We start from the raw sequence: 17681 nt of genomic DNA, 5'->3' as shown, positions 1-17681 counted from the left end.
TGAGAACGCTCAGATCAAAGGTGCCGACAGAGAGTGGGCATACTGGTTATACTGTGCTCATACTGTGTACGTGAGAACGCTGTCGTGGAACGGAAGCGACATCTCGATTAGGATTTAGTACTAGCAGCGATGACAATTTTTGGGCTCAGAATCTGACGCATCCGCCCATATAAAGCCCGCTGCAGACGATGCTATTTTTCCTGCTGGATTGCTTGCGATTTAGTAAATTACTATCATTGCACCACTCAGCATTCAGGATTCCTAGTAATTTACTAAATTGCAAGCAATCCAGCAGGAAAAATAGCATCGTCTGCAGCGGGCTTAAGTTGACCCTCCTTATCTCTATTCTTCATGATCTAGAAGAATAGCTCTCTATTTCAGCACAGATCTGAAAGTATAATCCAATGAACGCAAAGCGCTTAGCAAGCGCTAAAGCCTATCACACAATGCCAGGCAACAGGCAATAGGAACAGGGAATAGAATTTTTGACGCGTTGGATTCGTTGAAAATTTTCTTCCAACCAATTCAACGCGTCGTTGGCTTTAGGAATCGTTCATGAATACCAGCCATAGCTTTATATCTCAAATCGAATCGAACTTTCGAATTGCGAGATATCGATCCCGAGACGTTCACTGTCGCGAGAATCATCTCCCGCCAGAACTTGCAGGACTGTCACGAGATTGTACAAAATGTAATGTTGCGTGCGTCCTCGTGTTGACAAACGTAATTTACAGGAAGGATAATGGACGATTCGCAGGGTAGGTAGATCGTGCCGAACGAGATAACGGTACAATTTCAGCCGAGTGTCGCACCATAATGTGTTTAATAAGTTAATACATTAAACATTTGTGAGCCTCCGCGAGTCTTCAACCTGGATCCTTGCCAAATCTTATTTTCACTTTCTTTTGTATTTCTACAACTGACAATCCAGTAGCATAATTAAGTATAATTGTCGAAAGATTTCTTCCACAAATGATTTATCATACAGCGGAATGCATTGCGTCACACTGCTGTTTTGGTGCGTACAATAATTCACTACTTTGTTGAACAATGTTTCAGCATCTACTTCTGGCAGGTCCAGACGTCAGAAGACCGATAGGACCGGAAGGTTTTCTGCCTTGGAAAGACTGAAGGAAGCTCGAAGTGGCAAACGCAAGTATGAGGTTGAAGAGATAAACAATGTTTACGACGAGGTAGACGAAAAGGAATACAGTAATGAAGTTTTAAAACGCCAACGGGACGATTGGATAGTCGACGATGGTATAAAAGTTCTCGTGCTTTTCTTTTTATTGCTAAGAACTACTTTATCATTAAAGCAGATTACATGGAAAGATATATCGCATAAGAATAAGCTCGGAGATAAAAAGTCCATGTATACTAAATTTGAATTAAAACATTGAAGGAGAAAGTGGTTATGTCGAAGACGGAAGGGAAATTTTTGACGATGATATGGATGAAGAGAGCATTCAGGAAGCCAGAAAACAGAGGCATAACATGGCTGGCCCCAGAAAGAGAAGGAAGGAAGAGGACAAGAAGAAAGGGGATATTCAAAGTATGATTAGGAATATGCCTTCCAAGAAGGACGCTAAAGTCGTTCAGACCAAAGACGATGATATTTTGGGAGAATTGCTCAACGAGATTTCTGTGAATAAAAAGACAGCCAATAGTCCTAAGCCAGGAGGCAACAGGAACAAATTTTGCCATACAGTTCACTCTAACGCTGCGTGAGTCATTGAATTCTGTTTATACTACTGTGTGCTATTTTATACTGAGACTTAACTATAGACATGTGTACACTTTTATCATAGGCAAACGTGCCAGTCTTTGTCTACAACTCAAACAGCAGCTGATAAAGTAATATCTGAAAAGCCAGGGGAGAAAATTGTATTAGAATCCGCTAGTACTGTGCCAAGTGACAGCCAGAGAATTGAGGATGACGATACCGCAATGTTTGATGCACCGCAGAAGAGGATTAGTAAGCCAGCGGAATCGAGTAACTGTTCAAAGGTCGAAAACGAGTCGAAGCCAGAAGATCGAAATATGAGAAAAGCATTGGAGTCCAATAATGTCGAGCAGAGTGCGAGTCAGATTATTGAGGATGATAATAGTCCTACGATGGATCTTAGCGAATGTGTTGGAGATGTAACATCTTTTTCTATTATCCTATTTTATTATTTCTATCAAAACGAAGCTATATCGTCTGATCTCTTCCGCATGTGCGTATCTCGATTTTGCGCAATTTTCGGTTTTTGTGCTGAAGCGCTTATTCTGGCCCAGAATGAGTATTCAGGCACAAAAACCACAAGTTGCGTAAAATAGAGATACGACCTTGCGAAAGAGATCAATCGATATATAAAATACATTGCAGCTATCCACAATAGATTTTGACGATGGGAGCATGGACATGGACTTTTCATCGTCGACGAAGAACGTTAAATCTCAAAAGAACGGGATAGATGTACAGAATGCTGCATGTAAAGCTTCCGTCAAAAGTATGAATGTTGGTAATGCCGTTGACTTGATGGAGGTAGCGCCGCAATTAATCAAAACGAAAGATGGGGAGGAGGTATTTAAGTTCTACTATCTGGACGCTTACGAAAACCCTTACAAGAATCCTGGGACTGTGTATCTTTTCGGCAAGACCTATGTGGCAAGTCACGATACGTTCTGCTCGTGTTGCGTTATGGTTCGTTCAATACCAAGACGAGTCTATCTCTTACCGAGAAAATATGTACGTATATTCTTTTACTGTACTTTTTTCCCCATTTGTTTGACGTCAATAGGTACTTTTCGATTATTGCTACGTTGAATGCGGCTTCTCTTCATGGTCGTGAATTGCAGATAAAAAACACGGACTCGCAGTTGACGACTATGTTGGACGTCCTTAACGAGTTTCATAAATATACCGATAAAATGGGTATAATGGGGTACAAGTCTAAAGAGGTGAGGAAGCATTATTCCTTTGAAAAGAAGGGCACGCCGAAAACTTGCGACTACTTGGAAGTCACATACAATGCAAGCTATCCAGCAATAGATCCTGATTACTCCGGTCCGGCAATAGAACGCGTTTTTGGTACAACCGTGAATGCGTTGGAGTTATTACTGATAGAACGAAAGATTAAAGGACCTTGCTGGTTAGACGTTAAGAATGTATCGCCCACTGCAGGACGATTTGCGTGGTGTCCGCAGATAGTATGTAAACGTTTTTATTAGAAGAAAGCCTTCTATTATGAGATAGGCTCCTAAAATGTGAGCGGAGTTTCTGCTAAATTAAGATCATCTGTTGATTCCACCATGAGTTTATTGCCCTTGGAGTGTAATCTGTTTAGTGGAAAATTGATTGTTAGATCGTGTAATCGTTGCGAAAAAAGGTTTGTGATTGGACGTTAAACACCCGCTATCTCGTATTAGAATCCTGTCTCATAATAGAGGACTTTTTCTCTATATTATTATAGCAATAAAAATCTATTCGCGATGTCTCAATATGCTGGTACATTTTAATTATTACTACATCGAATGTGGCTTTTCTGAAAAAAGAATTTGATATTTATTTTATACTACAATGCAACAGGTGGTTACTTCGGACATGAGCAATATATCCCTGTGTTCCGAAGAGAAGGCTAAGCCTCCAATGGTGATAGCGACGCTGAATGTGAGAATGTCTTTGAACGCAAAGTTGCAGAACGAAGTAGTGATGGTTGTTGTGCTAATTCATCATAAGTACAATGTTGATAAAGAACCACCAAAACCGCCTTATGAGCGTCAAATTTGTTGTAAGTTTACATTTTCATTTTTGTCAATCGTTTTTTTAAAGTTTCTTTAATCATTGAATCAACATTTTAGAATGGCAATATTCTGTGATTTAAAAACAGAAAACATTTTATTTAGCTCGGGTCATCTCTCCATCAATGTTTTATCGCAGATATAGTTCTCCATTCGTCTACCAAGATATTGACAATGAAGGCTGTGCAATTAATTTACAATTCTTTACAGTTGTCACACGTCCGCGAGATACCCCGTGGCCGCGACAATTTCGCGATACTTCCCTGAAAATCCCAGCTACCGAAGTATTAAAATACGAAACTGAAAGCGAGTTACTCGAAGAGCTGTTAACTTTTATGCAGAAAGCGGATCCCGATTTAATAATAGGCTACGACTGTGCATTTCAATTTGACGTTTTGATGCAGAGAATGTTTACATTGAAAGTACCCAATTGGAACAGAATGGGAAGATTAAAATCAACTACTCCTCCCTTATTTCGGGTAAAACACATACATCTTGCCCTCTTTAAATAAATTAAAGCTGCAGTAGTAATACAGCATATCGACATGTTTCAATATAAAGTTATAAAATTATATTTATATAACTAGCGTATAAATAAGATAATGTTTTTTAACGTAAGAATACATGTAATATTTACACAGGGGAAAATAATCCTTAATCAAGCATTCGTCGGTCGTCCGATTTGTGATATACAAATTTCGGCGAAGGAATTGAACTTAAAAGTCAGAAGTTATGATCTGCAATCACTTTGCAGTGCAGTAAGTAATACAGTACTCGTGACATTTTTATTGTCAGTCCAGACCAAGTTTCATTTTGATAAATATTCAGGTATTAAGGACAAAGGAACACGAATGTAAAGAGGTCACGCCAGTGGAAACTCCATCATTTTTCAATACAGCGGACAAACTAATAAATCTAATGCACGTAACGTTGAAAGAAGCAAAAAACATTATAGCTATAGTGATGGACCTCAACGTTATACCGCTCGCACTTCAAATTACTTGTTTAGCAGGTAAGGTTTTATATCTTTTGTCACTTTCTAATAAAACATAACAATGCGCATTTATAATTAATTGCTGCGAATTGAATATAGGTAATGTTTTATCAAGGACGTTGCTAGGCGGAAGAGCGGAAAGGAACGAGTATCTATTGCTGCATGCTTTTAATTTGAAAGATTACATAATGCCGGATAAAAGAATTGACAAGAAGGGGCGAGACGATGGTGAGATCTTGATATATTTTTATATATCGTTATTACGAAATTATTATGTATGCTAGGTGTACTAATACTAGATATACGTTAGACGGCCCGCGTAGGAAAGCTGCAGCGTACACGGGAGGCCTCGTACTTGATCCGAAGAAAGGTTTCTACGATAAATTGGTGCTGCTGATGGACTTTAATTCCCTGTATCCGAGCATTATACAAGAATACAATTTGTGTTTCACCACCGTGCCTGGTGCGGCGTACGCAGACGTCGAGGTAATTTTCTCACATGCAGAACAATATCGGAAAGCAAATATCTTGACCAATACGTAATTCGCACGGTGCAGCAATTAAATATTCCCGAGTCAAATCTGGAGCCAGGCGTGATCCCAACGGAGATTTACAAGTTAGTTAAAAGCAGACAGCAGATCAAGCAGCTCATGAAAACGCCGAATTTATCGCCGGAGCAGAAAATGGATTACCATATCAGGCAAATGGCGTTGAAACTCACAGCTAATTCTATGTACGGGTGTTTGGGGGCAACGCATTGTCGATTTTACGCCAAAGGTCTCGCGGCTCTGATAACAGGTAAGACGCGAAATAAATATTTAAGGTGCGTATTAATGGCGTGAAGCATTTGCTGTTTTTCAGCCAAGGGTAGAGAGATTTTGGAGGATACGAAGCGCTTGGTCGAGAAACTGCAATATGAAGTAATTTATGGCGACACCGATTCTCTGATGATAAATACCAACATTTTGGAATACGATGACGTTTTCTTGATCGGCAGAAAGGTGAGAGGGATATTCCATCGTATAATATTGCACTGTAATTCATGTCATTCTACGATTTATGTTGTTGCAGAGATGTTCATTAACATTACCACCTTAAATATTTTCTAGATTATGCGCGAAGTTAACAACCGATACAAGAAAGTTGAATTGGATATCGATGGAGTATTCCGATATCTATTACTTTTGCAGAAGAAGAAATACGCTGCCGTTACGATGTCGAAATTATCAAATGGCCAAATACAAATGGCTCAGGAGCACAAGGGTCTGGATATTGTGAGAAGAGATTGGTGTCCGTTGGCCTGCGACACTGGAAAGTTAGCAGATACGCGTGATAATATATTTCTAGAGATTACTTTTACTCAAATCTGAATTTGAATTATCTTGCTCATCCTTTTAGAAAAATTTTGGACGTACTTCTCTGCGATCAGTCGGGCGAAACGCGTTTGGAACAAGTCGTGCAAATTCTGCAAAACATCGCGACAAGTGTAAAGGAGGGAACAGCGCCGCTGTCATCATTCGTTATCACTAAACAATTGTCGAAAAATCCAGATGCGTATCCAGATAAAAAGCAATTGTCTCACGTTATGGTGGCACTCAGACTCAACAAAGCTGGTGGTCGGATGTGGAAAGCCGGTGACACGCTGCCATATGTTATATGCGAGGTTTCTTTTCATTTTACAATCTTGCGAATTTTCCGAGTGAATTGTAGAAACAAAAATATCTACGAAAAGACCGGGATGAAGATTATTTTAACATCAACAGGATGGAACCGATGCGAGCGCGACAGAACGAGCGTATCACATCGACGAAGTGAAGAATAATGAGAGATTAAAAGTGGACGTTAATTACTATCTGTTGAGTCAAATATTTCCTGTGGTGTTGCGAATTTGCGACCCAATCGAGGGTATCGATGACGTCTTCTTAGCCAACAATTTAGGTACTTCAGAGTTATTGTAGGCTCTAGAAATGGAATAATGTATAATACTTTACGCGGTCATTTCGTTCGCTAGGTTTACAATTCGTTTACAAGCCTAAGGCGATTGCTTGCGAGGCAAGCCTCAACTTACCGCTGGCTATCAATGACGACAGGTTCAACAATTGTCTTCCTTTGACATTTAAGTGTAAAAGTGAGCGCTGTAATACGGAAATAGTAATTAAGGATACCGTTACAGAATTTGTAAGTATCTATTTTTCCCTTCCTTTTATGTATAATTCCTTTTGTTTTTATAATTTCAAGATTATATTGCAAGTATCATATCTTCTCAATTAACGTATTGACGTATTCTTGCGATATTTATATAATTATTGTCGAATATTTATAAATATTCTTATTCTTTGTAGCATTCTGGTCGACAATTATCACTTAGCATGTGTCCCAATCAGGACTGTAAATTACCACCTTGGAAGTATGCAAAAGTGATACAAAATGTAGTTCAACTTGCCATGAGAAAAGTAATTAGCAAGTACTATAGTGGCTGGTTGGAATGTGAAAATCCACTTTGCTCCTACAGAACGCGGCAATTGCCATTAGATTTTGCGAAAAAGTTCCCAGATTGTCCAGTGTGTAAGGACATTTCCATGAGTCGAGTTGTAAGTTGATTGAATCAATTTTATATATTTTTTACTCTCAAATGGTACAATATTAATGTACACGTTTATACGTTTTCAGTATTCTGGGACAGATCTGTACAATCAGTTGTATTATTATCATAAAATGTTGGACATTACTCAACCAGCTTACAAACGTAACAAACTGTTATCCTTTGCCGCATGTTACATTACAATGTTTGAAGGAACATGGGAATGAACTTTTTAATTTTCAGATCTGTTGTCTCAGTGCCCACGGGATATGATTGCCGCGTACAACACATTGAAAGAGGCGGTTGACCGACAATTAAAGCGTAACAAGTTTTCATGTGTAAATCTCACAGGAATATTCAGCAGTGCCAGTATCAATTCCGCGGGAATGTTTGTCAGTGCTGGTTCGCGGGAGGATTTCGACGAACTGGGAGATCTGTCCGATGACACGGATAAAGAAGTTTAAAGAAGAAGCAGCCAAGGAATAAGATACAAATCGAAAAGACCGCGATTAAAGAAATCTTACAAATTATTCTTATACGAAATGATTTCGTGCATGTGTGTCTCGTTCACGAATCTGTATCATGCGATAAACCAAGAGAAGGACACGCTACGTCGTATACGGCGGCAATCCGAACTTCTCCGGTTGAAACTTTTCGAGGCTGTCCAAGACCAAAGTTGCCTCACTCGTATAATGTTTGGGAAGCATCGGATCCGGCACCATAACAACTTGCATGCCAGCGTTAAGTGCCGCTTTTACGCCATTCGGCGCATCTTCGAAGACCAGACACTAAAAGGGAATTTGTAGATCACTGACTCTTAGATTTCAATTAGTCTTGGTCCTCGAAATTAGAGTCTGATGCTCAATTTAAGTGACATCTTGTAAGCTACACTTGACCGTCCGTGAAAGTCGTGTTACCTTCGAAGGATCCGGATTGTCGAGGAACCGCTTGGCAGCTGTGAGAAATATGTCGGGTTCTGGTTTTCCATGTGCGACCTCGGGATCCGAGCCGGCGAGCACTTTGTGATGGAAGAGCTCGAAGAGATCGTGCCAGCGTCTGGTTTTCAACTCGTAGTTTTCTTGGTCCGAACTCGTGGCTAACGCAATCGGAACGTTGTTCTCTTTCAGGTGCTTAAGTAACCGAACGGCGCCTGTTACACAACGGGTTGTACATGTAGCTCAATCAGAACTAAATTACGAAATAACTTAATCTGATCTCGAGGATGCGTTATGACGTAAGAGCGTTTACCTGGCATGGGATTGGTCTGTGGAAACAACTCCTGGTAGATCCCAATAATCTCCTGCTTGAATTCGTCCACTGTCAACGGCAATTCCAACATTTTAATTACACACTCGATAGCATCCTTGGGCTTGAGACCCATCAGATGCACCTTGTGCTCCCACGTGTACTCCTTGCCGTAACGATTGGTGATACGGTTGAAGGCCTTCGTATACAGATGTTCTGTATCTGAGGTGAAGCACAATAAGGACTAATTACGAATCGAATGATCTGAAAGGTATCTGTTCGGTCTCGATATCTTACCAAGCAACAAGCCGTCCATATCGAAGATACAGTGCGTGACTTTGTTACACGTGTCGACGGACATCTTGTAAATTTAAATCCTCAGTTGAAACTTAAAAATCTAATGTCTTGAGCGCAACAACTGCGACGATAAAGGGTGCGTTCCTTACTTAATATCTGGTGAATTACAAGGATAAATGATGCATTACGCACATCGTGTGACAGAACGCACCTAAAGAAGACAACGCTGCAAACCATGTTATTACGTTAACTGCCTTCCTCTACTATCGTTCATTTACTATCTGTTATTTGTATATTAATGCATTTTTGTCATGTTAACGTCTAGGGCAATATTCATAGTCGGATCTTATGTTCAAGATCGTCTTGAGTTTATTTAAAGATATTGTATAGAATTTCATTGTCTATGGAGTATCTAAAGATAATCTTAAGACAGTCTTGAATATAAAATTTGACTATGCATACCGATCCTAGACTCCCGAAATTGGTATTTTATATAATAAGACAAACGTTTAATTTCTTTTATGACCAGTTTTAAGATGAGGGAAACAAAAGCAAAGTTTATTGTTTGTGTGAATAAAATTGCTTCGAGAATGATTTCTTTCTTAATCAAGTGTTGCAAGAGATGTATTCAAAAGTAAAATAAGTGCTTTGTTTGTAACATTGTAAAGAAAGGCTATTCTTGATCTTGTAGACATTTATTTAATTTTTTGATAAATAAAAGCAGTATATCAGCATAGCATTTCTCATTCTAAAGCGCAGATGAGCAATACTTAAAAAAAAGTACTACATATAAAAAAAAATATATAAATACTTATGCAATCTGTCATAAGTAAGAAATATTTAAATGTCCAAGTCAAAATGGAGAAAATATTTGTCGAAGGCAATTGTCACGTTACAATTGTATAGAAAGGACAAACATTGTAAAACATTCAAGTCTAATCTACAATGCGCTATCTGTACGCCGTAGCAATGTGATGACGCGTTTCCGAGCCCAGGTTCATTTACAAAAAGCGATTCTTATTGTTGCCTCCGACTTGAATTTCCGAACACCCTGTATGTAACAGGGTGTCCGACGCAAGAGCACCCCTACGAAAAATGGCGGTAGCTCATTCGCTCAGCCATCTCAATAAATTATTCGATAACCATTGCGAATTGTGTAAAAAATGGTACACGATTTTCCTTCTCGGTCTGACCGAAACCACCACCATTTTTCGCAGGGGTACTCCTGTGTCAGACACCCTGTATATTTTTTAAGGTTCCCGCTCTACGGATGTATCGACTATAGCGGCGAGAGGAGGAAGGGACTGAAGGGAGAGGGGGTGGCGAAACGTCTCGACGCAAACTTCACGCGGGTGGTTACACACTCGAATTCTGTTGCACTTGCAATACTGCGCTCCGTACTGCAATTCTTTATAACCTACTTTTGAGAGCGCATAAATAAGGAGCATAATCGGTCGATCCGTTTGCCGGTAACCTTTACAGGAGATCGTGGGGGAGAGAAATCTTGCGATTAAACGGAATTGCAAACGAGACGATCGGATTATCCCGGCAATATCTGAGAGGAAGGAGCTTTCTATCTGGTTGTACCTGAATTCGCGACTCGACGTGCGGTACGTTGTCGCGAGTCCCGAATCGCACCGGCTGCTTTTGCCGCTAAAAGCGCACGTTATCAACGCACCGCGTACGTTGTCAACACTGCTGCTTCGTTGGCGAATCTGCGTAACAGGATTTCTCGCACGTCGCGCATAAAAGCGTCACCGGAACTGTCGTGATCTTGGACTGAATGCAAGCAACATTTTGCGCGGGATGAATTTTTTTGGCGGGAAAAGTGAGAGGAAAGTTCTTGGAAAAATTGTTCAATGCGTCTGAAAACTAATTGTAATTTTTCTTATGAAATTTAATATGCAATACTGTGTGTGAAATATCAGTTATAATATTTAAGAACTAGACATGAAATTTTCACTGCATTTAACTGAAAAAAATGTTACTTTTTGAAAAAAAGAAGGTTAAACTATCGATTTTCACATACATTTCAGCAAAATTTCAAATCACGAGCTTCCTATTTCTGTGATAAGATAAAAAAAAGATAATTTTGTCGCTGCCCTGTTTAAAACAATAGATAGAATGCAATTGGATTACATTAGATTACATGCGATTTTAATGTAAATTAATAAGACTTATTTATTTACATCGAAATGGCTGTCTATCTAATGTAATCTGATGATATTCTACCTAATATTTAAACGGCCGGGTACTGCGTCGAAAGTTCCTTCTTCTTAATTCATTATTTTCCACTCGATTGATTCTATTGCATTATAAATAATGGTTTCAGAGTCCGCAATAAACAGGACGCTCGCAGCTACGCAACATTGGATTCTCAACGAGAGGGAGATTCCCGGAGGAAGGAGCAGATACAATTAAAATGGGCATTCCGGGGACCTTCTGCCGGAGATGAATCAAGTTTTGGAGCGGGAGGAGACGCATGCGCGAGTTGCTCCGTTTTGTAACAGTATACGTAGCGGCCGCCGTACGCTAACGTCGTGCTGGCACGCCGTGTGTTTGGGAAGAAAACGAAAGTAAAAAGTCCCCTGTGCGGCGACACGTCGCATTTATCATGACGAGAGCCGAGAGTTGGTCGACTGGCAATATACGCTCCGCGTGAACCGCCAACGGTGATCATGGATCAGCTGGTTGTCTTGGTGTCGGTGTTGCACCTGCTGTACTGTCCGTTCACGAAAGTCGAGGAGAGCTTCAATCTGCAGGCGATGCACGACATCCTCTATCACGGCCTCAATTTGACGCAAGTAATGACTGAAACGTTAAACGACCGTCCGCTCGCCCGGCCCGACGGGCAACCCCGAGTTGTTTGACGAACCGCACGTTGTCCCCGGCTGACCGATCGGGTCGCAGCCAGCACGCAAAAAGTGCCGCATTATATTTAGTATCAGACACGCGTATTTATAAACTCGCGATCAGCTGATGCCGCCCTTAATTCATTTCGGATTCTAATTTCCAAAATTTCACTCGAATCGCTGCGATTTCTTTCCGCTATAAACACTTCTGGCAAACACCCCAATTTGTATACGGAGTTTGCGTATGTGCATTCGCACGACTCGAAGGAGAAGGCGTTGAAGATCGTTAATGCCTTGTATTTGCAAAGAAAGAACGTTCAGTTGACGCACCCAGACAGCCAGTATACTCGAGCAATGTATGGAAATAGAATGGCAGCAACTGATGCTAGGCTCTTCGCTAGGAATGTAATGTTTGAGTGATTTAAGTACAGCTAGCTATAATGTTAACATATTGTCGTAATTGAGTGCACGGCTAAAGAGAGAACACGTCGAACGGACATACTGTTAACTAAGAGTTAGCATACATTGTTTTCTATTTTCTAACAGGTATAAATATATTTATACCCAGATAGCCAGTGTGAGCACAAGTTGCTTTCATATTCATATTATATATTTCATATTATCGCGAGTCAAATCACTCTATATATATTTTCCTGCTTAAGGAATCGTCAAAAAGAAAAAGTGTTTTCAATTAATATATAATCTTGTCATTTTTCTCGCTGACAGTACGACCATCATGAATTTCCTGGAGTCGTGCCGCGCTCTTTTCTGGGGCCTATTGTTGTGTCTGGTCTTGCCTCACCAATAGCGGCAGGTATCAATTACCTGAAGCTCAATAAGTTTTTTGTTCAGTATGCGGGTAAGTTCAATAATTTTTAAATACACCTCGACATATCTTTGTAAAATCAAAAGCTGACCACCGTTTCTTCATTTTTAGTAAGAGCGACATTGGGACTATTGGTAATAACTGCATTCAAGCTGTACAGGAGCGCTTTACAAAGCATTTTTGGGTCGCAGTTTACAAAGTGGTTTGTGGCCATAACTGTGTCGCAGTATCATTTTATGTACTATCTTAGTCGTCCGCTGCCAAATATAATGGCTATGCCTTTAGGTAATAGAATCAAACTTTCTGTGCGTATGTATGCAACTGTTAATTGAGGAGCTCACGTTTCCTTATTATTTTCAAATGTTTCTCGTGCAATTTCACACACGCCCACACGTTAGTTTAATTAATGGGTCCGATATTGTAGTATTAGTGGCCTTATTTGGATGGCTGAGGCAATATCACGCGTTGTTCATCTGGTCGTCGGCCGCAGCAATAATAATATTCAGAGCAGAGCTCGCTGTACTTTTGGGACTATTCCTTTTATACGATATAGCGAGGCAGAAACTTTCTATACAAAGGTATTTACATGTCATTATGTCATGAACCATTGATTCCTAACATAGCTGTAAGATTACAAACAGAATTAATTCAACTCACCAAGGGGTTTCCCGCAAAACCACACAGATGTTTGCAAGCGTTTGGGTCGAATCTTTCATTGCCGTATTTTATGTTAAATATGTTAATATAAAAGTATTTTCAAATTTCATCGAGACAAAAGCCTGGTTTCAGTTTTACACAATTAAAAAATATCTAAGCTGTTGTACAATGCTCTTCTCAAGCTGCTCTGCTTATTATACAATGTTTTATAATTTTTAGACTACTTAAAATTGCGGTTCCAGCTGGTGTATTGTTCTTAGCACTTACTATTGCTACAGATTCAATATTCTGGAGACGCTTAGTGTGGCCAGAAGGCGAAGTATTTTATTTCAATACTATTCTTAACAAGAGCGGCGAATGGGGTGTATCCTTTTCAGATATAACAAACTATTCTGTTTAAGGATTCTCAATATCTTGGATGATAAATTGTAACATCGGAAAAAATGCTTTTTATCTATCATATAAAATATAATTGGTTAGCAGTGGTTATTCAAATCTCTGAGTATAATACGTCCAAACCTCGGTCCAAACTATCGGCTAAATTTTCAAAAAGATACTTTTGATTGTCTGAAATATTAGAGATTCTTGAACAAATATTTATAATCTTTCAGTATATAAATAAATATGTAAATGAACTTGACGTACAAATAGACATCACCATTTTTATGGTACTTTTATTCAGCATTGCCAAGAGGACTAGCACTTTCGTACTTTCTAATTCCCTTTGGAATATTCTTGGATGCTAGAGTCCGTCTGCTTACTGTTCCAGCCATCATATTCGTCGCATTATTTTCATTTTTACCACATAAAGAGTTAAGATTTATAATATACGTATTCCCACTGTTGAATATTAGCGCAGCTGCTACTTGCCACAGAGTGTAAGTATATGTTTCATTTCAGTTATGCTTTAATTAATTTTCTATCAGTAATTCTAATTTATCAAACCGATTTTTTACATGTTTTAATTTATGAGTATCACGAAAAATTACGATCGTTAGCATTAACAAGTTTCCTGTTCTTGAAATATAAAGAGAAATGTATGAGATTGCTTTCAATATAACTAAATATATGTATATTTGTTTCTTAATGATATAAAATTCTAGAATTCTAGAATTTACAGTTATAGAGATTAAATTATAGTCACTGATGGTAAATTAAGCTTCAGATTATGAATCTTTATAACTACATACGAATATATAATGTAATAATGTAAAAATTATTGTTGGAAATTAGATGGGAAAACAGAGCAAAAACGGCATTAAATGGTTTTCTAGCGTTAATTGTCGTCAGTCATCTTATATTAAATGCTATGTTCTCCATGTTCTTACTTTGCGTGGCTGGTACTAATTATCCTGGAGGTCTGGCAATTACTAGATTACACAGGCTTGAGAGAGACTCCATCGCGCCGGTACATGTGCATATTGACGTATTGACTGCACAAACTGGGGTATCAAGATTTACACAGGCCAATGTTTCTTGGATGTAAGTCATTTTGTAATGATGCTATCTTCTCACTAACACTATTCAGCATTATAGTACTTTTTAATAGGAAGAATACTCGTTATATTACAGTTACTCAAAAGAAGAGAACTTCGCTATTGATGATCCTGAAATGCTACAATTTACTCATCTCTTGATGGAAGCAAAAAGCAAATATTCCCCGAATATAAAGCCCTATCTAAAAACTCATGATATTATTGATTCTATCGACGGATTTTCACATATAACGTTAAATCACAACCTGTTACCACCTATTAAAATTAAAACAAAGCCTAGTATATTTATTATGAAAAGAAAATCAAACATCAAATATGACCCTAATAAAGCAAGATCAAGGTCTTCTATAAAGATGAATTTTGTAAGTGAGGTAGATGATGCAGAAAATAAAAAATTAAACATATTATTTGAAGACGAAGTAGTTGACAAACGTGAGGAATCAATAGAAGAACTTGAAAAGACCAAAGAAATTGTTGAACAAGATTTCTCGGATGTTTTTGGTTTTGAGACTAAAGAAAGCAATAATACAATGGAGAAAAAGGTAGAAATGTTTAGTGATTTAGTAGATGATACGACATCTATGGAAAATACACGGGAAGTTGAAAATATAAATAAATTATCTATAAATTCAAAAGATAAAAAGAAAGAGAATATTGATTCTCAAGAAAACTTCAAAGATGTTCCCGATATTAGTGACGTAAAGTTTGATAAAAGAGCAAAGATTGAAGAAGAAAATATTAAGGGAAAATTGAAAAATGGTGTAAATGTACATCAAGAGATTCAAGGTGTTAAGAGAACTGTTAAGGAAATGATTCAAGAAAAGATGCTAGAGGTTAAACAGAAAAGAGAAGTCAACGATGAACGAAAACATACAGAACTTCCGGTAAAACTGATGAAGAAGAAAGGAGTTACAGCGGAAATGTTAAAAAAGGTAGAAATATTGAAACAGGAATTAAAAGAACCACCAATCACAGATGAATCAGCAATAATGGAAGAAGAGCCCGAAGATGATGAATTTAGTAAACAGAAGCCAATTACGCAATCGAAAGATAAAATCAAGGTAACAAAATCAAATAATCTAGAAGAAACTGAAGAAGAAAACGATATTCTAGATGCCAAAAAGATTGTAAGGTCGCAAGATAAAATTGACGCAGAGTTGTCCGAGGCAGAAATTTCACAAGAAAAGGATAAAGAAGAGAGCGTCAAAACACCCAATTCTATAAACGTAAGAGAAAGCATAAGGAATATAATAAATCAGTTTAAGGAATTTGAGAAAGATTTTATACGCGATGAAACTGATACGATGGCATCAACAAACGATATAAATCGTATTGAGAATGATTCGCGCATAACGGAAATGGATTATTCTGCAGAAAGTAATGATCAATTCATAGTAAAAGATGCTAGAGAGAGTCTTAAAGAAATAATAGAGCAATTCAAGTACATTAAGCATGAATTAACTTTGGAGGAGGACGATCAATTTGATGAAATCGCAAATAATTATATGAAACGGCCAATCGCTGAAACATTATTACAATTCAGTGACGCTCTAAAGGCTTTAATACAACGAAGAAAAAAAGCTACGCCAAAGGAACACACATCCAACTTGCATGATATATCAGAAAGTCAAAGAAAATCGATCGCGGATGAGACTAATGTAAGTTCAAATAACATAAATACCAATGGAAAAGAAAGTTCACAGAAAAATACTAAAAGTAGAAAATAAATTATATGAAACTTTTTTAATTAATGTTTCATGAGAGTAACTTCATTAAATGTTACGGAACAATGGTGTAATATTGTAACATTTGTACATACGTTTTTCTGTGATATTCAAAAATATTGTATTTTTTAATATGTGCTCATGCATCAGTATGGAAAGCATAAAATAACTTTCCTAAACTTACATGCGATAATGACGATAGTGCAAAAATAGTTTGAAAAAATGTTTTACAATTTTTCATACTACATTCATACGAAATATGATCGAATCTTTATGGAGCGCAAATCAATATAAAATACATTAATCTATGTACAGTAGGAATATATTTTATAGTCATTTTGACTTTATTTATAATTATATTTTTCTTTATTATGTTTTAAATTATAATTATGAACATATATGTATATACAGGGTGTCATTGAATATTGGGGACTTTTTTGGTGTGCAGGTAGAGCGGACTAGACCGAGTCGAAAAGTCCTGTACCATTTTGCAATTTTCGCAATAGATAACTAGTAATTAATTATTCAAAATTGTCGTTTTAGCCCGGCCCACCTCCCAATTCGAGCGTGACGGGGTTCCTGCGCATTTCTCCCGGCAAGTACGTGGATTTTTAAACGCGCGATATCCGGACAGATGGATGGGTCGAGGACGACAGAGCATGGACGACAATTTTGAATAATTAATTACTTGTTATCTATTGCGAAAATTGCAAAATGGTACAGGACTTTTCGACTCGGTCTAGTCCGCTCTACCTGCACACCAAAAAAGTCCCCAATATTCAATGACACCCTGTATATACATATAAGTTGTATTATTATTTTGCTTTTTACGTCTGCATTTTAGTATGAAGAAATGTAGCAATTCCCGATTTTGATATCACGCTTGTAGCAAACCAAACGTCAAATTTTAAATAAAATAAATTGTAAATGTCTACGTTCCACGGGATTCATCATACAATTTAACAGACTGAAGATTAATTTCCATATGGACATCTACAGAGTAATCGAGTGCCTTATTAAATTTCTTCCAAAGTTAATAGGAGCGGTATTAAATATATATATATATACATGTGTAAGCATGACACATGCAGTCGCGTGTGTATGTTTGAATGTGTGCGTAATATACCAGATGTATTGATGTTTTACATAAAGTGAAGTTGTTTAATATTCTGGTTTACACAAGTCCCACATAAGGTATCCCAAATAAAATGCCGAAACTTCTAAGC

The 17681-nt window shown here is 38.0% G+C and overlaps 3 protein-coding genes across 5 annotated transcripts; 2 read left to right on the top strand and 1 right to left on the bottom strand.

The window, feature by feature from the left end:
* The first annotated feature begins 637 nt into the window (after positions 1–637).
* On the top strand, positions 638–7840 carry LOC105560246 (DNA polymerase alpha catalytic subunit). Its single transcript, XM_012009180.1, has 21 exons — positions 638–758; positions 1060–1260; positions 1403–1724; positions 1809–2142; positions 2369–2731; positions 2842–3192; positions 3572–3773; positions 3994–4262; positions 4425–4541; positions 4612–4795; positions 4877–5005; positions 5088–5263; positions 5335–5575; positions 5639–5778; positions 5887–6092; positions 6176–6440; positions 6541–6715; positions 6789–6955; positions 7120–7368; positions 7448–7523; positions 7602–7840. Exons 1-21 carry the CDS (start codon positions 743–745, stop codon positions 7820–7822), a joined length of 4404 nt encoding a protein of 1467 aa, XP_011864570.1. The 5' UTR covers positions 638–742; the 3' UTR covers positions 7823–7840.
* Positions 7841–7943: 103 nt separating this feature from the next.
* LOC105560247 (pseudouridine-5'-phosphatase-like) lies at positions 7944–10678 on the bottom strand. 3 transcript variants are annotated; one of them, XM_012009182.1, is made up of 5 exons: positions 10488–10678; positions 8901–9126; positions 8607–8825; positions 8276–8508; positions 7944–8146 (listed from the first exon to the last, which is right to left on the bottom strand). In XM_012009182.1, exons 2-5 carry the CDS (start codon positions 8962–8964, stop codon positions 7967–7969), a joined length of 696 nt encoding a protein of 231 aa, XP_011864572.1. In that variant the 5' UTR covers positions 8965–9126; positions 10488–10678; the 3' UTR covers positions 7944–7966. The 3 variants fall into 3 exon arrangements, with proteins under 3 accessions (XP_011864572.1, XP_011864573.1, XP_011864571.1); XM_012009183.1 differs by having other exon boundaries at positions 8901–9056; XM_012009181.1 differs by lacking the exon at positions 10488–10678 and having other exon boundaries at positions 8901–10179.
* Positions 10679–11355: 677 nt separating this feature from the next.
* On the top strand, positions 11356–17620 carry LOC105560245 (probable Dol-P-Man:Man(7)GlcNAc(2)-PP-Dol alpha-1,6-mannosyltransferase). Its single transcript, XM_012009179.1, has 9 exons — positions 11356–11704; positions 12479–12611; positions 12690–12863; positions 13003–13156; positions 13455–13599; positions 13887–14113; positions 14469–14717; positions 14808–16389; positions 16999–17620. Exons 1-9 carry the CDS (start codon positions 11579–11581, stop codon positions 17068–17070), a joined length of 2862 nt encoding a protein of 953 aa, XP_011864569.1. The 5' UTR covers positions 11356–11578; the 3' UTR covers positions 17071–17620.
* The last annotated feature ends 61 nt before the right edge of the window (positions 17621–17681 follow it).

This window comes from Vollenhovia emeryi, unplaced genomic scaffold (assembly GCF_000949405.1).
Source record: "Vollenhovia emeryi isolate VEMERY1.0 unplaced genomic scaffold, V.emery_V1.0 DF939235.1, whole genome shotgun sequence".
Taxonomy (NCBI): Eukaryota; Metazoa; Arthropoda; class Insecta; order Hymenoptera; family Formicidae; genus Vollenhovia; species Vollenhovia emeryi.
Note: the sequence above shows the minus strand (reverse complement) of the source record. Positions and strands in the feature narration are given on the sequence as shown.

What these genes read in the sequence shown, in the direction of transcription:
- LOC105560246 (XM_012009180.1), top strand. An exon ending in TTTTCTTGATCGGCAGAAAG is followed by an intron (nt 5,779 to 5,886) that starts GTGAGAGGGATA and finishes AATATTTTCTAG; the next exon opens with ATTATGCGCGAAGTTAACAA. An exon ending in TACTCAACCAGCTTACAAAC is followed by an intron (nt 7,524 to 7,601) that starts GTAACAAACTGT and finishes TTTAATTTTCAG; the next exon opens with ATCTGTTGTCTCAGTGCCCA.
- LOC105560247 (XM_012009182.1), bottom strand. Translation starts at nt 8,964, where the DNA reads ATGTCCGTCGACACGTGTAACAAAGTCACGCACTGTATCTTCGATATG. An exon ending in TATGGACGGCTTGTTGCTTG is followed by an intron (nt 8,826 to 8,900) that starts GTAAGATATCGA and finishes GCTTCACCTCAG; the next exon opens with ATACAGAACATCTGTATACG. An exon ending in ACAGACCAATCCCATGCCAG is followed by an intron (nt 8,509 to 8,606) that starts GTAAACGCTCTT and finishes GTTGTGTAACAG; the next exon opens with GCGCCGTTCGGTTACTTAAG.
- LOC105560245 (XM_012009179.1), top strand. Translation starts at nt 11,579, where the DNA reads ATGGATCAGCTGGTTGTCTTGGTGTCGGTGTTGCACCTGCTGTACTGT. An exon ending in CAGAAACTTTCTATACAAAG is followed by an intron (nt 13,157 to 13,454) that starts GTATTTACATGT and finishes TATAATTTTTAG; the next exon opens with ACTACTTAAAATTGCGGTTC. An exon ending in CAGGCCAATGTTTCTTGGAT is followed by an intron (nt 14,718 to 14,807) that starts GTAAGTCATTTT and finishes GTTATATTACAG; the next exon opens with TTACTCAAAAGAAGAGAACT.